Here is a 17,576-nt window from a genome sequence, read left to right on the forward strand (position 1 = left end):
GACCATCCTGGGAGATTGTGACTATGGATGCAAGCCTATCAGGATGGGGAGCTGTTTGGGGTGCCAGGAAGGCACAGGGCCTGTGAACTCGAGAGGAATCCTTCCTCCCGATCAACATTCTGGAACTTCGAGCAATCTTCAATGCTCTGAAGGCTTGGCCTCTTCTGGGTTCGTCCCAGTTTATCAGATTCCAATCAGACAACATAACTTCGGTGGCTTACATCAACCATCAGGGGGGAACAAGGAGCTCCCTAGCAATGAGGAAATTATCTCGGATTCTGGAGTGGACGGAGGCCCACAACTGCTCACTGTCAGCGATCCACCTTCCGGGTGTGGACAACTGGGAAGCGGATTTCCTCAGCAGACAATCCTTTCATCCGGGGGAATGGTCTCTCCATCTCAAGGTGTTTGCGGAGATTTGCAACAGATGGGGGGAAACTGGAGATAGATCTCATGGTCCCGGTTCAATGCCAAGCTGCCCAGATATGGGTCGCGTTACAGGGATCCTCAGGCGGAGCTAACAGATGCATTAGCAGTGCCTTGGAGGTTCAATTCAATTTACATTTTTTCACCGTTACCAATTCTCCCTCGTGTAGAGGCCCACATCAAGCAGGTGTCAGTGATACTGATTGCTCCATCGTGGCCACGAAGGATGTGGTTCGCGGATCTGGTGAGAATATCCTCATCTCCTCCGTGGAAGTTACCTTGTCGCAGGGATCTGAGGGAACAGGGTCCTTTTGTTTGTCAAAATCTAGATTCTCTGAGGCTGACTGCGTGGAGATTGAACGCTTAGTCTTAGCCAAAAGGTTTTTCTGAGAGGGTTATGGATACTCTCATTCAGGCTCGTAAGTCTGTTACTCGTCGTATTTATTATAAGGCGTGGAGAGCTTACTTATTCTGGTGTGAAGAGCGTGGTTTCGCCTGGCATAAGGTCAAGGCTGCCAGGATTCTTTCCTTTCTCCAGGAGGGTCTGGAGAAGGGCCTTTCTGCCATTTCCCTGAGGGGACAGATTTCGTCCCTTTCTGTTTTGCTGCACAAGTGGCTCTCAGAGCTCCCTGACGTGCAATCCTTATTAAGGCTCTGATCAGGATCAGACCTGTGTTTAGATCTAATTCTCCACAATTGGAGTTTGAATCTTGTTCTTAAATTTTTGCAACGGGCTCCGTGTGAGCCTTTGCATTAGATTGACATCAAATTGTTGTCCTGGAAGGTTCTTTTTCTATTGGCTATTGCGTCGGCACGCAAAGTTTCTGAAATGTCTGCCTTGCAATGTGAGCTTCCTTATCTGGTGTTCCACACTGATAATTATGTTTTACGTACCCGCTTGGGTTTTCTTCCTAAGGTGGTGTCTGATCGTAACATCAATCAGGAGATTGAGGTTCCTTCCTTATGTCCTAATCCTTCTTCAAAGGAACGTTTACTTCATAATCTGGATGTGGTTCGAGCTTTGAAGTTTTATCTTCAAGCTACTAAGGATTTTAGACAAACTTCTTCCTTGTTTGTTATCTACTCTGAGAAGCATAAAAGAAGTCGCAGTTATCATTTTAGCGTAAATCGTGATTGTGCTCACGAGTTCGCATTTACTTTATAATTACAAACAAAATTTAGCTTGCATGCAAACGGTTGTGAAAACCCAATATCTCTCGCGTGCAAATGATAGCGCTCCACTGGTGATCTAGCCCTTATTGTTACTCCCTTTAAGGACTGATTGCTCACTGGCTGATAAGCTATATTGGTTTACAGCAACAGGCCTCAAGCATAAGAACAAAAACTGCAATATGTTATAAAATGCTCTGTTAAATGCAACTGATTAAAAAACAAGTTTTATTTCTCTGTAATCTGCTGCTCTCCATCTGTAGGATAATGAAATGTGTGGTTATACTTCAGAGTATATTCTGCTTATAAAATATGCATATCCTTAGGTTTTGTTCCATGATGCTATTAATTGCGCTCCTAAGAGGATAACGATGATAGGATGCCGGCAGGACACTAGGAGTTTTGAGTTTCTGATATTTGACATAATAAAACAATCAATAAACACCTGAGGGTGTACTATAGATTTCTCCAACATAGGTGTGTCCGGTCCACGGCGTCATCCTTACTTGTGGGATATTCTCTTCCCCAACAGGAAATGGCAAAGAGCCCAGCAAAGCTGGTCACATGATCCCTCCTAGGCTCCGCCTTCCCCAGTCATTCTCTTTGCCGTTGTACAGGCAACATCTCCACGGAGATGGCTTAGAGTTTTTTAGTGTTTAACTGTAGTTTTTATTATTCAATCAAGAGTTTGTTATTTTAAAATAGTGCTGGTATGTACTATTTACTCTGAAACAGAAAAGAGATGAAGATTTCTGTTTGTAAGAGGAAAATGATTTTAGCAACCGTTACTAAAATCGATGGCTGTTCCACACAGGACTGTTGAGAGGAATTAACTTCAGTTGGGGGAACAGTGAGCAGACTTTTGCTGCTTGAGGTATGACACATTCTAACAAGACGATGTAATGCTGGAAGCTGTCATTTTCCCTATGGGATCCGGTAAGCCATTTTTATTACAGAAAGAAAAAAAGGGCTTCACAAGGGCTTTCTAAGGCCTAGATTTAGAGTTCGGCGGTAGCCGTCAAAACCAGCGTTAGAGGCTCCTAACGCTGGTTTTGGGCGCCCGCTGGTATTTGGAGTCAGTGATTAAAGGGTCTAACGCTCACTTTTCAGCCGCGACTTTTCCATACCGCAGATCCCCCTACGCCATTTGCGTAGCCTATCTTTTCAATGGGATCTTTCTAACGCCGGTATTTAGAGTCGTTTCTGCAGTGAGCGTTAGAGCTCTAACGACAAGATTCCAGCCGCCTGAAAATAGCAGGAGTTAAGAGCTTTCTGGCTAACGCCGGTTTATAAAGCTCTTAACTACTGTACCCTAAAGTACACTAACACCCATCAACTACCTATGTACCCCTAAACCGAGCTCCCCCCACATCGCCGCCACTCGATTAAAATTTTTAACCCCTAATCTGCCGACCGCCACCTACGTTATACTTATGTACCCCTAATCTGCTGCCCCTAACCCCGCCGACCCCTATATTATATTTATTAACCCCTAACTTGCCCCCCACAACGTCGCCGCAAGCTACTTAAAATAATTAACCCCTAATCTTCCGACCGCAAATCGCCGCCACCTACGTTATCCCTATGTACCCCTAATCTGCTGCCCCTAACATCGCCGACCCCTATGTTATATTTATTAACCCCTAATCTGCCCCCCACAACGTCGCCGACACCTACCTACACTTATTAACCCCTAATCTGCCGAGCGGACCTGAGCGCTACTATAATAAAGTTATTAACCCCTAATCCGCCTCACTAACCCTATCATAAATAGTATTAACCCCTAATCTGCCCTCCCTAACATCGCCGACACCTACCTTCAATTATTAACCCCTAATCTGACGACCGGAGCTCACCGCTATTCTAATAAATTGATTAACCCCTAAAGCTAAGTCTAACCCTAACACTAACACCCCCCTAACTTAAATATAATTTTTATCTAACGAAATAAATTAACTCTTATTAAATAAATAATTCCTATTTAAAGCTAAATACTTACCTGTAAAATAAATCCTAATATAGCTACAATATAAATTATAATTATATTATAGCTATTTTAGGATTAATATTTATTTTACAGGCAACTTTGTAATTATTTTAACCAGGTACAATAGCTATTAAATAGTTAAGAACTATTTAATAGTTACCTAGTTAAAATAATAACAAATTTACCTGTAAAATAAATCCTAACCTAAGATATAATTAAACCTAACACTACCCTATCAATAAAATAATTAAATAAACTACCTACAATTACCTACAATTAACCTAACACTACACTATCAATAAATTAATTAAACACAATTGCTAAAAATAAATACAATTAAATAAACTATCTAAAGTACAAAAAATAAAAAAGAGCTAAGTTACAGAAAATAAAAAAATATTTACAAACATAAGAAAAATATTACAACAATTTTAAACTAATTACACCTACTCTAAGCCCCCTAATAAAATAACAAAGCCCCCCAAAATAAAAAATTCCCTACCCTATTCTAAAATACAAAAATTACAAGCTCTTTTACCTTACCAGCCCTGAACAGGGCCCTTTGCGGGGCATGCCCCAAGAATTTCAGCTCTTTTGCCTGTAAAAAAAAACATACAATACCCCCCCCCCAACATTACAACCCACCACCCACATACCCCTAATCTAACCCAAACCCCCCTTAAATAAACCTAACACTAATCCCCTGAAGATCTTCCTACCTTGTCTTCACCATCCAGGTATCACCGATCCGTCCTGGCTCCAAGATCTTCATCCAACCCAAGCGGGGGTTGGCGATCCATAATCCGGTGCTCCAAAGTCTTCCTCCTATCCGGCAAGAAGAGGACATCCGGACCGGCAAACATCTTCTCCAAGCGGCATCTTCTATGTTCTTCCATCCGATGACGACCGGCTCCATCTTGAAGACCTCCAGCGCGGATCCATCCTCTTCTTCCGACGACTAGACGACGAATGACGGTTCCTTTAAGGGACGTCATCCAAGATGGCGTCCCTCGAATTCCGATTGGCTGATAGGATTCTATCAGCCAATCGGAATTAAGGTAGGAATTTTCTGATTGGCTGATGGAATCAGCCAATCAGAATCAAGTTCAATCCGATTGGCTGATCCAATCAGCCAATCAGATTGAGCTCGCATTCTATTGGCTGTTCCGATCAGCCAATAGAATGCGAGCTCAATCTGATTGGCTGATTGGATCGGCCAATCGGATTGAACTATATTCTGATTGGCTGATTCCATCAGCCAATCAGAAAATTCCTACCTTAATTCCGATTGGCTGATAGAATCCTATCAGCCAATCGGAATTCGAGGGACGCCATCTTGGATGACGTCCCTTAAAGGAACCGTCATTCGTCGTCTAGTCGTCGGAAGAAGAGGATGGATCCGCGCTGGAGGTCTTCAAGATGGAGCCGGTCGTCATCGGATGGAAGAACATAGAAGATGCCGCTTGGAGAAGATGTTTGCCGGTCCGGATGTCCTCTTCTTGCCGGATAGGAGGAAGACTTTGGAGCACCGGATTATGGATCGCCAACCCCCGCTTGGGTTGGATGAAGATCTTGGAGCCAGGACGGATCGGTGATACCTGGATGGTGAAGACAAGGTAGGAAGATCTTCAGGGGATTAGTGTTAGGTTTATTTAAGGGGGGTTTGGGTTAGATTAGGGGTATGTGGGTGGTGGGTTGTAATGTTGGGGGGGGGGTATTGTATGTTTTTTTTTACAGGCAAAAGAGCTGAAATTCTTGGGGCATGCCCCGCAAAGGGCCCTGTTCAGGGCTGGTAAGGTAAAAGAGCTTGTAATTTTTGTATTTTAGAATAGGGTAGGGAATTTTTTATTTTGGGGGGCTTTGTTATTTTATTAGGGGGCTTAGAGTAGGTGTAATTAGTTTAAAATTGTTGTAATATTTTTCTTATGTTTGTAAATATTTTTTTATTTTCTGTAACTTAGTTCTTTTTTATTTTTTGTACTTTAGATAGTTTATTTAATTGTATTTATTTGTAGCAATTGTGTTTAATTAATTTATTGATAGTGTAGTGTTAGGTTAATTGTAGGTAGTTTATTTAATTATTTTATTGATAGGGTAGTGTTAGGTTTAATTATATCTTAGGTTAGGATTTATTTTACAGGTAAATTTGTAATTATTTTAACTAGGTAACTATTAAATAGTTCTTAACTATTTAATAGCTATTGTACCTGGTTAAAATAAATACAAAGTTACCTGTAAAATAAATATTAATCCTAAAATAGCTATAATATAATTATAATTTATATTGTAGCTATATTAGGATGTATTTTACAGGTAAGTATTTAGCTTTAAATAGGAATAATTTATTTAATAAGAGTTAATTTATTTCGTTAGATAAAAATTATATTTAACTTAGGGGGGTGTTAGTGTTAGGGTTAGACTTAGCTTTAGGGGTTAATACATTTATTAGAATAGCGGTGAGCTCCGGTCGGCAGATTAGGGGTTAATAATTGAAGGTAGGTGTCGGCGATGTTAGGGAGGGCAGATTAGGGGTTAATACTATTTATGATAGGGTTAGTGAGGCGGATTAGGGGTTAATAACTTTATTATAATAGCGCTCAGGTCCGCTCGGCAGATTAGGGGTTAATAAGTGTAGGTAGGTGTCGGCGACGTTGTGGGGGGCAGATTAGGGGTTAATAAATATAACATAGGGGTCGGCGATGTTAGGGCAGCAGATTAGGGGTACATAGGGATAACGTAGGTGGCGGCGGTTTACGGAGCGGCAGATTAGGGGTTAAAAGTGTAATGCAGGGGTCAGCGATAGCGGGGGGCGGCAGATTAGGGGTTAATAAGTGTAAGGCTAGGGGTGTTTAGACTCGGGGTACATGTTAGAGTGTTAGGTGCAGACGTAGGAAGTGTTTCCCCATAGGAAACAATGGGGCTGCGTTAGGAGCTGAACGCTGCTTTTTTGCAGGTGTTAGGTTTTTTTTCAGCTCAAACAGCCCCATTGTTTCCTATGGGAGAATCGTGCACGAGCACGTTTTTGAGGCCGGCCGCGTCCGTAAGCAGCTCTGGTATCGAGAGTTGCATTTGCGGTAAAAATGCTCTACGCTCCTTTTTTGGAGCCTAACGCAGCATTTGTTTTAACTCTCGATACCAGAGTTAAATTTATGGTGCGGCCAGAAAAAAGCCCGCGGAGCGTTAACAGCCCTTTTACCGCCGAACTCTAAATCTAGGCCTGGGACTGTAGACATTTTCTGGGCTAAATCGATTTATATTTTATACTCCATAGCCTTGAGGAATTATTTTAATCTTGGGAATTATGTAAAATAACCGGCAGGCACTGTATTGGACACCTTATTCTCTAGGGGCTTTCCCTAATCATAGGCAGAGTCTCATTTTCGCGCCTGTATTGCGCACTTGTTTTTGAGAAGCATGACATGCAGATGCATGTGTGAGGAGCTCTGATACATAGAAAAGACTTGGTATCGTATTCCCCTTTGGGCTTGGTTGGGTCTCAGCAAAGCAGATACCAGGGACTGTAAAGGGGTTAAATATAAAAACGGCTCCGGTTCCGTTATTTTAAGGGTTAAAGCTTCCAAATTTGTTGTGCAATACTTTTAAGGCTTTAAGACACTGTGGTGAAATTTTGGTGAATTTTGAACAATTCCTTCTTACTTTTTCGCAATTGCAGTAATAAAGTGTGTTCAGTTTAAAATTTAAAGTGACAGTAACGGTTTATCTTAAAACGTTTTTTGTACTTTGTTATCAAGTTTTTGCCTGTTTAACATGTCTGAACTACCAGATAGACTGTGTTCTGAATGTGGGGAAGCCAAGGTTCCTTCTCATTTAAATAGATGTGATTTATGTGACACAAAATTTAGAGAAAATGATGCCCAAGATGATTCCTCAAGTGAGGGGAGTAAGCATGGTACTGCATCATCCCCTCCTTCGTCTACACCAGTCTTGCCCACACAGGAGGCCCCTAGTACATCTAGCGCGCCAATACTCCTTACTATGCAACAATTAACGGCTGTAATGGATAATTCTATCAAAAACATTTTAGCCAAAATGCCCACTTATCAGCGAAAGCGCGACTGCTCTGTTTTAGAAAATACTGAAGAGCATGAGGACGCTGATGATATTGGTTCTGAAGGGCCCCTACACCAGTCTGAGGGGGCCAGGGAGGTTTTGTCTGAGGGAGAAATTTCAGATTCAGGGAAAATTTCTCAACAAGCTGAACCTGATGTGATTACATTTAAATTTAAATTGGAACATCTCCGCGCTCTGCTTAAGGAGGTGTTATCCACTCTGGATGATTGTGAGAATTTGGTCATTCCAGAGAAACTATGTAAAATGGACAAGTTCCTAGAGGTCCCGGGGCCCCCCGAAGCTTTTCCTATACCCAAGCGGGTGGCGGACATTGTAAATAAAGAATGGGAAAGGCCCGGTATACCTTTCGTCCCTCCCCCCATATTTAAAAAATTGTTTCCTATGGTCGACCCCAGAAAGGACTTATGGCAGACAGTCCCCAAGGTCGAGGGGGCGATTTCTACTCTAAACAAACGCACCACTATACCCATAGAAGATAGTTGTGCTTTCAAAGATCCTATGGATAAAAAATTAGAAGGTTTGCTTAAAAAGATGTTTGTTCAGCAAGGTTACCTTCTACAACCAATTTCATGCATTGTTCCTGTCACTACAGCCGCGTGTTTCTGGTTCGATGAGCTAGAAAAGGCGATCAATAATAATTCTTCTTCTTATGAGGAGATTATGGACAGAATTCGTGCTCTCAAATTGGCTAATTCTTTCACCCTAGACGCCACTTTGCAATTGGCTAGGTTAGCGGCGAAAAATTCTGGTTTTGCTATTGTGGCACGCAGAGCGCTTTGGTTAAAATCTTGGTCAGCGGATGCGTCTTCCAAGAACAAATTGCTTAACATTCCTTTCAAGGGGAAAACGCTGTTTGGCCCTGACTTGAAAGAGATTATCTCTGATATCACTGGGGGCAAGGGCCACGCCCTTCCTCAGGATAGGTCTTTCAAGGCCAAAAATAAACCTAATTTTCGTCCCTTTCGCAGAAACGGACCAGCCCCAAGTGCTACGTCCTCTAAGCAAGAGGGTAATACTTCTCAAGCCAAGCCAGCCTGGAGACCAATGCAAGGCTGGAACAAAGGAAAGCAGGCCAAGAAACCTGCCACTGCTACCAAGACAGCATGAGATGTTGGCCCCCGATCCGGGACCGGATCTGGTGGGGGGCAGACTCTCTCTCTTCGCTCAGGCTTGGGCAAGAGATGTTCTGGATCCTTGGGCGCTAGAAATAGTCTCCCAAGGTTATCTTCTGGAATTCAAGGGGCTTCCCCCAAGGGGGAGGTTCCACAGATCTCAATTGTCTTCAGACCACATAAAAAAACAGGCATTCTTACATTGTGTAGAAGACCTGTTAAAAATGGGAGTGATTCATCCTGTTCCATTAGGAGAACAAGGGATGGGGTTCTACTCCAATCTGTTCGTAGTTCCCAAAAAAGAGGGAACATTCAGACCAATCTTAGATCTCAAGATCCTAAACAAGTTTCTCAAGGTTCCATCGTTCAAAATGGAAACCATTCGAACTATTCTTCCTTCCATCCAGGAAGGTCAATTCATGACCACGGTGGATTTAAAGGATGCGTATCTACATATTCCTATCCACAAGGAACATCATCGGTTCCTAAGGTTCGCATTCCTGGACAAGCATTACCAGTTTGTCGCACTTCCGTTCGGATTAGCCACTGCTCCAAGGATTTTCACAAAGGTACTAGGGTCCCTTCTAGCGGTGCTAAGACCAAGGGGCATTGCAGTAGTACCTTACTTGGACGACATTCTGATTCAAGCGTCGTCCCTTCCTCAAGCAAAGGCTCACACGGACATTGTCCTGGCCTTTCTCAGATCTCACGGGTGGAAAGTGAACGCAGAAAAAAGTTCTCTGTCTCCGTCAACAAGGGTTCCCTTCTTGGGAACAATAATAGACTCCTTAGAAATGAGGATTTTTCTGACAGAGGCCAGAAAATCAAAACTTCTGAACTCTTGTCAAATACTTCATTCTGTTCCTCTTCCTTCCATAGCGCAGTGCATGGAAGTAATAGGTTTGATGGTAGCGGCAATGGACATAGTTCCTTTTGCACGCATTCATCTAAGACCATTACAACTGTGCATGCTCAGTCAGTGGAATGGGGACTATACAGACTTGTCTCCGACGATACAAGTAAATCAGAGGACCAGAGATTCACTCCGTTGGTGGCTGTCCCTGGACAACCTGTCACAGGGGATGAGCTTCCGCAGACCAGAGTGGGTCATTGTCACGACCGACGCCAGTCTGGTGGGCTGGGGCGCGGTCTGGGGACCCCTGAAAGCTCAGGGTCTTTGGTCTCGGGAAGAATCTCTTCTACCGATAAATATTCTGGAACTGAGAGCGATACTCAATGCTCTCAAGGCTTGGCCTCAGCTAGCAAAGGCCAAGTTCATACGGTTTCAATCAGACAACATGACGACTGTTGCGTACATCAACCATCAGGGGGGAACAAGGAGTTCCCTGGCGATGGAAGAAGTGACCAAAATCATTCAATGGGCGGAGACTCACTCCTGCCACTTGTCTGCAATCCACATCCCAGGAGTGGAAAATTGGGAAGCGGATTTTCTGAGTCGTCAGACATTTCATCCGGGGGAGTGGGAACTCCATCCGGAAATCTTTGCCCAAATCACTCAATTGTGGGGCATTCCAGACATGGATCTGATGGCCTCTCGTCAGAACTTCAAGGTTCCTTGCTACGGGTCCAGATCCAGAGATCCCAAGGCGACTCTAGTAGATGCACTAGTAGCACCTTGGACCTTCAAACTAGCTTATGTATTCCCGCCGTTTCCTCTCATCCCCAGGCTGGTAGCCAGGATCAATCAGGAGAGAGCATCGGTGATCTTGATAGCTCCTGCGTGGCCACGCAGGACTTGGTATGCAGACCTGGTGAATATGTCATCGGCTCCACCATGGAAGCTACCTTTGAGACGAGACCTTCTTGTTCAAGGTCCGTTCGAACATCCGAATCTGGTCTCACTCCAACTGACTGCTTGGAGATTGAACGCTTGATCTTATCAAAGCGAGGGTTCTCAGATTCTGTCATTGATACTCTTGTTCAGGCCAGAAAGCCTGTAACTAGAAAAATTTACCACAAAATATGGAAAAAATATATCTGTTGGTGTGAATCTAAAGGATTCCCTTGGGACAAGGTAAAAATTCCTAAGATTCTATCCTTCCTTCAAGAAGGTTTGGAGAAAGGATTATCTGCTAGTTCCTTGAAGGGACAGATTTCTGCCTTGTCTGTGTTACTTCACAAAAAACTGGCAGCTGTGCCAGATGTTCAAGCCTTTGTTCAGGCTCTGGTTAGAATCAAGCCTGTTTACAAACCTTTGACTCCTCCTTGGAGTCTCAATTTAGTTCTTTCAGTTCTTCAGGGGGTTCCGTTTGAACCCTTACATTCCGTTGATATTAAGTTATTATCCTGGAAAGTTTTGTTTTTGGTTGCAATTTCTTCTGCTAGAAGAGTTTCAGAATTATCTGCTCTGCAGTGTTCTCCTCCTTATCTGGTGTTCCATGCAGATAAGGTGGTTTTACGTACTAAACCTGGTTTTCTTCCGAAAGTTGTTTCTAACAAAAACATTAACCAGGAGATAGTCGTGCCTTCTTTGTGTCCGAATCCAGTTTCAAAGAAGGAACGTTTGTTGCACAATTTGGATGTTGTTCGTGCTCTAAAATTCTATTTAGATACTACAAAGGATTTTAGACAAACATCTTCCTTGTTTGTTGTTTATTCTGGCAAAAGGAGAGGTCAAAAAGCAACTTCTACCTCTCTCTCTTTTTGGATTAAAAGCATCATCAGATTGGCTTACGAGACTGCCGGACGGCAGCCTCCTGAAAGAATCACAGCTCATTCCACTAGGGCTGTGGCTTCCACATGGGCCTTCAAGAACGAGGCTTCTGTTGATCAGATATGTAAGGCAGCGACTTGGTCTTCACTGCACACTTTTACTAAATTTTACAAGTTTGATACTTTTGCTTCTTCTGAGGCTATTTTTGGGAGAAAGGTTTTGCAAGCCGTGGTGCCTTCCATCTAGGTGACCTGATTTGCTCCCTCCCTTCATCCGTGTCCTAAAGCTTTGGTATTGGTTCCCACAAGTAAGGATGACGCCGTGGACCGGACACACCTATGTTGGAGAAAACAGAATTTATGTTTACCTGATAAATTACTTTCTCCAACGGTGTGTCCGGTCCACGGCCCGCCCTGGTTTTTTAATGAGGTCTGATAATTTATTTTCTTTAACTACAGTCACCACGGTATCATATGGTTTCTCCTATGCAAATATTCCTCCTTTACGTCGGTCGAATGACTGGGGAAGGCGGAGCCTAGGAGGGATCATGTGACCAGCTTTGCTGGGCTCTTTGCCATTTCCTGTTGGGGAAGAGAATATCCCACAAGTAAGGATGACGCCGTGGACCGGACACACCGTTGGAGAAAGTAATTTATCAGGTAAACATAAATTCTGTTTTTTCTACAGCAGCTTCCATGAACGTTAGGCTTCATAAAGCTGGTGGGCAACAGATGCTGTTTGTCAAGTGACCTAACTTTGGGCTGCTGAGCTATCATAGTCTTGAATGTTTATATTGTGCATCTTCAATGGATGAATAATGGATCAGAATATGGAACAGAGCTTTAATATATTCAGCCTTTCAATAAGGGGTTAGAACTTGTAAATGAAAATCATGTAATTGTAGAAGAAGCTACAATAAGCAATTTTATATCCAATTGATAATGAATCCTTCATATGCTGTCTCTATGCAGCATTAGAGAAATGTACAGGTATAGATAGATATATTGTCAGCACCAATTTAGATAATGAATGTGCACATCAGACATGAAGCTGTAGGCTAGAGAAAGTTGGAAGGTAAAGTGCCGTATTGAAGCACCAGGTACTGATGAAGAGAATAGATTGTATACCGGTGTAAATAGCGATAGATGAGTGAACAAATTAAAGAGCTATAAAACCCCATTTTTTTATGATTCAGATAGATTGAAACAAATTAGATAATAGAAATACATTTGAAAGTGTTTAAAAGAACATGCTCTATCTGAATCATAAAAGAAAAAAATGTGTTTCATGTCCTTTTAAATAGTTAAGGGATGAGAAAGGCAGGTCAGGGGTGATGAAGATAAGAAAAAAGTGAATGTAGGGAGAGATTAGTGCTGTGCTTAAATTAGGTGATGAGTAAGAGCTCCGCTTATGATCAATCATGGAAAGGAATCGCATAATATCTCAGGCTTTTTTTGATCTTTATATTGTAATGTATGTGTCTCTCCTTCACATCTAAGTTCTGATGATCTAAAGCTCGATCTAAAATGATCCACCAGCACTGCAAGTGAAAGTGAAATTCTTAAAAGGCCATTTTTGCTATACTTCTCTAAGGGGTGTTCCCTTCATTTCTGTATATCAAGGAGAGACAAGCCCAGTGCAATATAGCACTGCATGACATGACAGTTCTGCTGCATATACACTTTATGCTTTTTATTTTATTTTGTATACAGCAGTATATTTAGGATTCTAAGTTTGCAAATTCTAAATATGCTTTTACAGTTTCTGTGTAACTTTAACAAACTAGGATCATACTTTGTATATGTATGTGATTGTGTATATTTTGCAAATTACACTGCACTTAGTTTTTCAGTTTTATTTAAAAAAAAAGAAAAACAGACAGCTTCAGTTTCCAAGAGAGCATCATTACTTTTTATGGGTCCAATAAGCAATGTTTCTCTAGTTTGGAGAGAAATTACCGTGCAGACTTCACAGGGGCTGAACTCACTTAATTTTATAAGAAACAAGCCAGAACCTGGAAGTTCCAGATAGATGAGAGATGCCTTCCATAGAAAGTAATTAAGCTTTCTGGGATACTGAATTTCACAAAGTAGTAGAAGTTAACTGGAAAACACCTGGGGCTGATATAAAGGCTCAGTTTGCATCAATTATAAATTAAACTGAAATGTTTTCACTACAGTTTAACCTGCTTTTGATTATAGTTTAGCATACATACATTTTTTATCAGTTTAAATAAGTGTATTGTGAATTTTGAGCAAACTTCACCTGCATACCGCTGGCAAGAAAAATCAGCAGGACCAGCTTGTTTTAAAATACTTACAGCATTTCACAAAGGCTTCAGACATACCCTGGAAACACCCCTGTGTCTCCCACTTTCAGAAGCAGTTATGAAATTGTCTATATTTTCAAATACTGTATACTTTTTTTAAACATCAATAAAAATATTTTATTTGAATAAACCTCTGTAGCTTTTAAATGGTGAGGCATGAATACTAGTTTTTCTTAAACTAAACTGTGTACAAATTGCTTTGTGTATAATTTATTTCAATTCACTTTCCTACCTATTGTCTTCACTAATGACAAATAGGGGCCAATTTATCAAAGGTCTTGCGGACCTCGCTGAATGCGGAGAGCAATACGCTCTCTGTATTCAGCATTGCACCTGCAGCTCACAAGAGCTGCTGGTGCAACGCCGCCCCCTGCTGACTCGCAGCCAATCGGCCACCAGCAGGGAGGTGTCAATCAACCCGATCGTATTTGATCGGGTTGAATTGTGGCGATTCCTGTCCTCCTCATCAGAGCAGGCGGATAGGGTTACGGAGCAGCGGTCTTTAGACCGCTGCTTCATAACTGCTGTTTCTGGCGAGTCTGAAGACACGGGCCCACAAGCTCCGTTCGGAGCTTGATAAATGGGCCCCATAATCTGCATTATAATGTGAATTAGTGTTGCATAACATCAGGTGAAATAAAATGTGTTTTATTCACATTATAATTTAGATTCATATTGTTTCTCACCCTCCTACCCATCTAGATTGTAAGTTCCCACGGGAACAGGGCCCTCAATTCATCCTGTATTTGTTTGTTAAACTTTGTCTGGTGTCTTTTTTATTGTATTGTACTTTTATCTTTGTACCTATGGACAGCGCTGCGGAATCTGTTGGCGCTTTATAAATAAATAAATAATAATAATATTTTATTTGTGAATAATATAGGAGGGAAATTACTTGAAATGGTTACAAATTTTACATATCCTTAGTGAGATTAAAGGCAAAACCTGAAATAAAAAAGAAACACAAACTCATATACAAAATAATTGCAAGTGATTATTTATCCCTTATACTTCTCAAATATAGTGAATGTCTTTAAGTGAGTTCTGATGTTTTTCCAATGGGGCACAGCACAGACTGGACAAGCCTCAAATTAGCTGGCGTTAATTGTTTTTCCTTTAATGATTCAGATAGAGCATAGATTTTTAAACAACTTTCCAATTTCCTTCTATTTTTAATTTTGCTTCATTCTTTTGGTATCCTTTATTGAAAGAGCAGCAATGCACTACTGGGAGCTAGCACAACACACTACATTAGTAAGCCAATAAAAAGAGGCATTTGTGTGCAGCCACCAATTCAGCTCCCAGCTGAACCTACCTAGGTATGCTGTTCAACAAAGAATACCAAGAGTAGAAAACAAACTAGAAGTAATTTTGAAATTTGTTTAAAATTGTATACTCTATTATCTAGCTGAATCTTGAAAGAAAAATTGTGGGTTTTATGCTACTTTAAATATTTATGATTAAGATAGAAGTAAATTAAAAAGTTGTTTAAAAGTACATGCTCTATTATATCATTTACTTTGGTCTCCCCTTATCCTAGGTAGGTTCCAGAGCATGCACATGACCTGAGCACTATATTGCATCAGTGTTTGTTTTTAACAATGTTGTATATTGTTAAGCACTAGAGGGAGCAGTATTTGCAAGAATCTATAACATATAACATTATTACATGTGGTGCTCAGGACTAAAAATAGTCATTTGTTAAAAAAATGGCTTTCCATGATGGTGTTATTGGAAAATAACCTTATAATAATGTACACCACTTCAACTTGTGTTAATAACATCTTGAATTTAACTTGGCAATCAAGATGGAAACTAAACAATATGTCAGATCACTTCCAACTTGTATAGTTTAAAAGTGTGATGACATTTAACTGTGTTATCTGGCAATTATCTGTAAACGTCTTGCAGCATATACCCTAACACCAAAACTCATCTGTCTCTAAATTCATCTGATATCAAATTCCTTCCTTGCCAAACTTGTATATGCTCTTTAAGGAACATAACTGATCATTTTTTCTTCTTCATTTTACAGATTTTCTGGCCCCTGTGCAAAAAGATTTGATGTCCTCACGACTATGTTGCTGTGACAGTGACTCCTCACGCACTCTGTCCCCTGAGACGCTGTGTTCCAGTCTGTGCAGTCTAGAGGAGGAACAGCAGCAGCTTCTTTTGGATTCGCCACCTCAGCTAGTGGAGGAGTCTCAGCTGACCAAGCCTCCTTCAGCCTTAGGTCCCTATGGGCGGCTCAGGGACCTGGAGTTTGAGGACTCTTCCTATTCCATGTCTTTCTCAGAGTCCTGTTTAAGTCCCAGTGAGGATGAGCTGATTCACTTCCCTGTCATAAACCAGGGTTCTGGGGGGCTAACTTTGCAAAGGAAGGGCTCAGATGTAATGTCTTCTGGAGTGGTATCTCTTGATGAAGAGGAGGAGGAAGACCAGCCCTGACCTGCACTCAGACTGCCACTGTAACCCCTCCCATCTCTGCTACCTGTCCGTCCCTCTCATCTTCATCTCATTTTTTTTTTATCTCAACAAAAAAAACTATACAAACCAGAGGGCATTAATCTGTACCACTCATGTTTCTCACTTTTGTATTTGCATCTTTCTGCATTATACCTATAATATTCTTTATTTACATTCTTGCATTCTCTCTTCCAAAAATATTTTCAATTAATGCATCCTCCATCGCTCATTAATTCCTACTACTCTTCTATTTGACTGTTTTCTACTTTTTGAGCTTTTTACTTTTAATCTTTGACCTGATGTGCATGATCGTTACCCTTTGGCACCATATTGGCTTGATGGGGTACTCAGAGCTGTTATGTGCATGTCCTGCACCCCACAATGCCCCAGTGCTCCTTAACTTGCACTGGCTTGCGGGTCTATGGATGGGGTACAGTGGTAGCATGGCTTATACTCGTCACCTCCCATATCTGTTTGGGACTCTAAGGTTTCCCACTCCATTGCACCACAGAATCCAGCCCCCAAATGTGCTTGATGGGGAATCATGGAGTATGTTCTGGATCCTGTGAAATAAGTGCAGACTAAGGACTGTCACTGCCTCTCTGTAAAGGACTTATGGAACTCCGGTGACACTGTGGGAACCCTCCACTCTGTGGCTTTGGGGGCGCATGCAGCGTGCAGGGTTAACTTCCCTTTTCTAGCGTTTTGTAAGTGTCTGTCTGCTGCTCTTGGAAGGTCTTGTGCAGTAACATGAGCTGTTTGTAATTTTGTTTCCTGTGTTTTTGTGGATGATGGTGAACAGTTATTCACAAATGTTTCTACAAATTACTTATATGCAGTGCTAACATGTTTAACACTAGTTGGGGGGGAGTGGCTTTCAGAGCCCCTATGTGAAATGTTCTCTTAGGTAGTTTCTGTGGTGTATTATAAGCTCTACAAAGAAGCTACTTGGAACTGGTCTCACAATTAAGAGAAATATGTGTCTTTCTACGATCAGCAACACCTGACATTCTCAGTTGTATAGTAATTAATTGACACTCATCAACAAACACATTTAGATAGGCTTGACAATGAAGGTGTAAGAAAGAGAAAGACTTGCTTCACTATCTCATCAACTCTGTAAAACGGATGAAAATTCATGTGCAATTTGTCACATCTAGAGTGGCATTGCTATGCAGTTGATGAGACCAGAAAAATAACATACACTGGTTTGTTGTTAAAAACGGGTAAAAAGGTGGGATTATGAGTGCAATGGTGTTTGCCATGCACTAATCACATGTGGTACTCTGCAGTTCTTCCCAGTACACATCCACTAGTGCT

At 41.6% G+C, this 17,576-nt stretch overlaps 1 protein-coding gene across 2 annotated transcripts in view; it reads left to right on the top strand.

Annotated features, from left to right (window-relative positions):
* Positions 1 to 17,021, top strand: part of FAM131A (family with sequence similarity 131 member A) — a 270,102-nt gene extending 253,081 nt beyond the window's left edge. For both annotated transcript variants that reach the window (XM_053710347.1, XM_053710348.1), the window contains one exon: positions 15,826 to 17,021. In XM_053710347.1, coding sequence (XP_053566322.1) covers positions 15,826 to 16,238 — 413 coding nt within the window. In that variant the 3' untranslated portion in view covers positions 16,239 to 17,021. The remainder of the gene's footprint in view (positions 1 to 15,825) is intronic.
* The last annotated feature ends 555 nt before the right edge of the window (positions 17,022 to 17,576 follow it).

This window comes from Bombina bombina, chromosome 4 (assembly GCF_027579735.1).
Source record: "Bombina bombina isolate aBomBom1 chromosome 4, aBomBom1.pri, whole genome shotgun sequence".
NCBI lineage: Eukaryota > Metazoa > Chordata > Amphibia > Anura > Bombinatoridae > Bombina > Bombina bombina.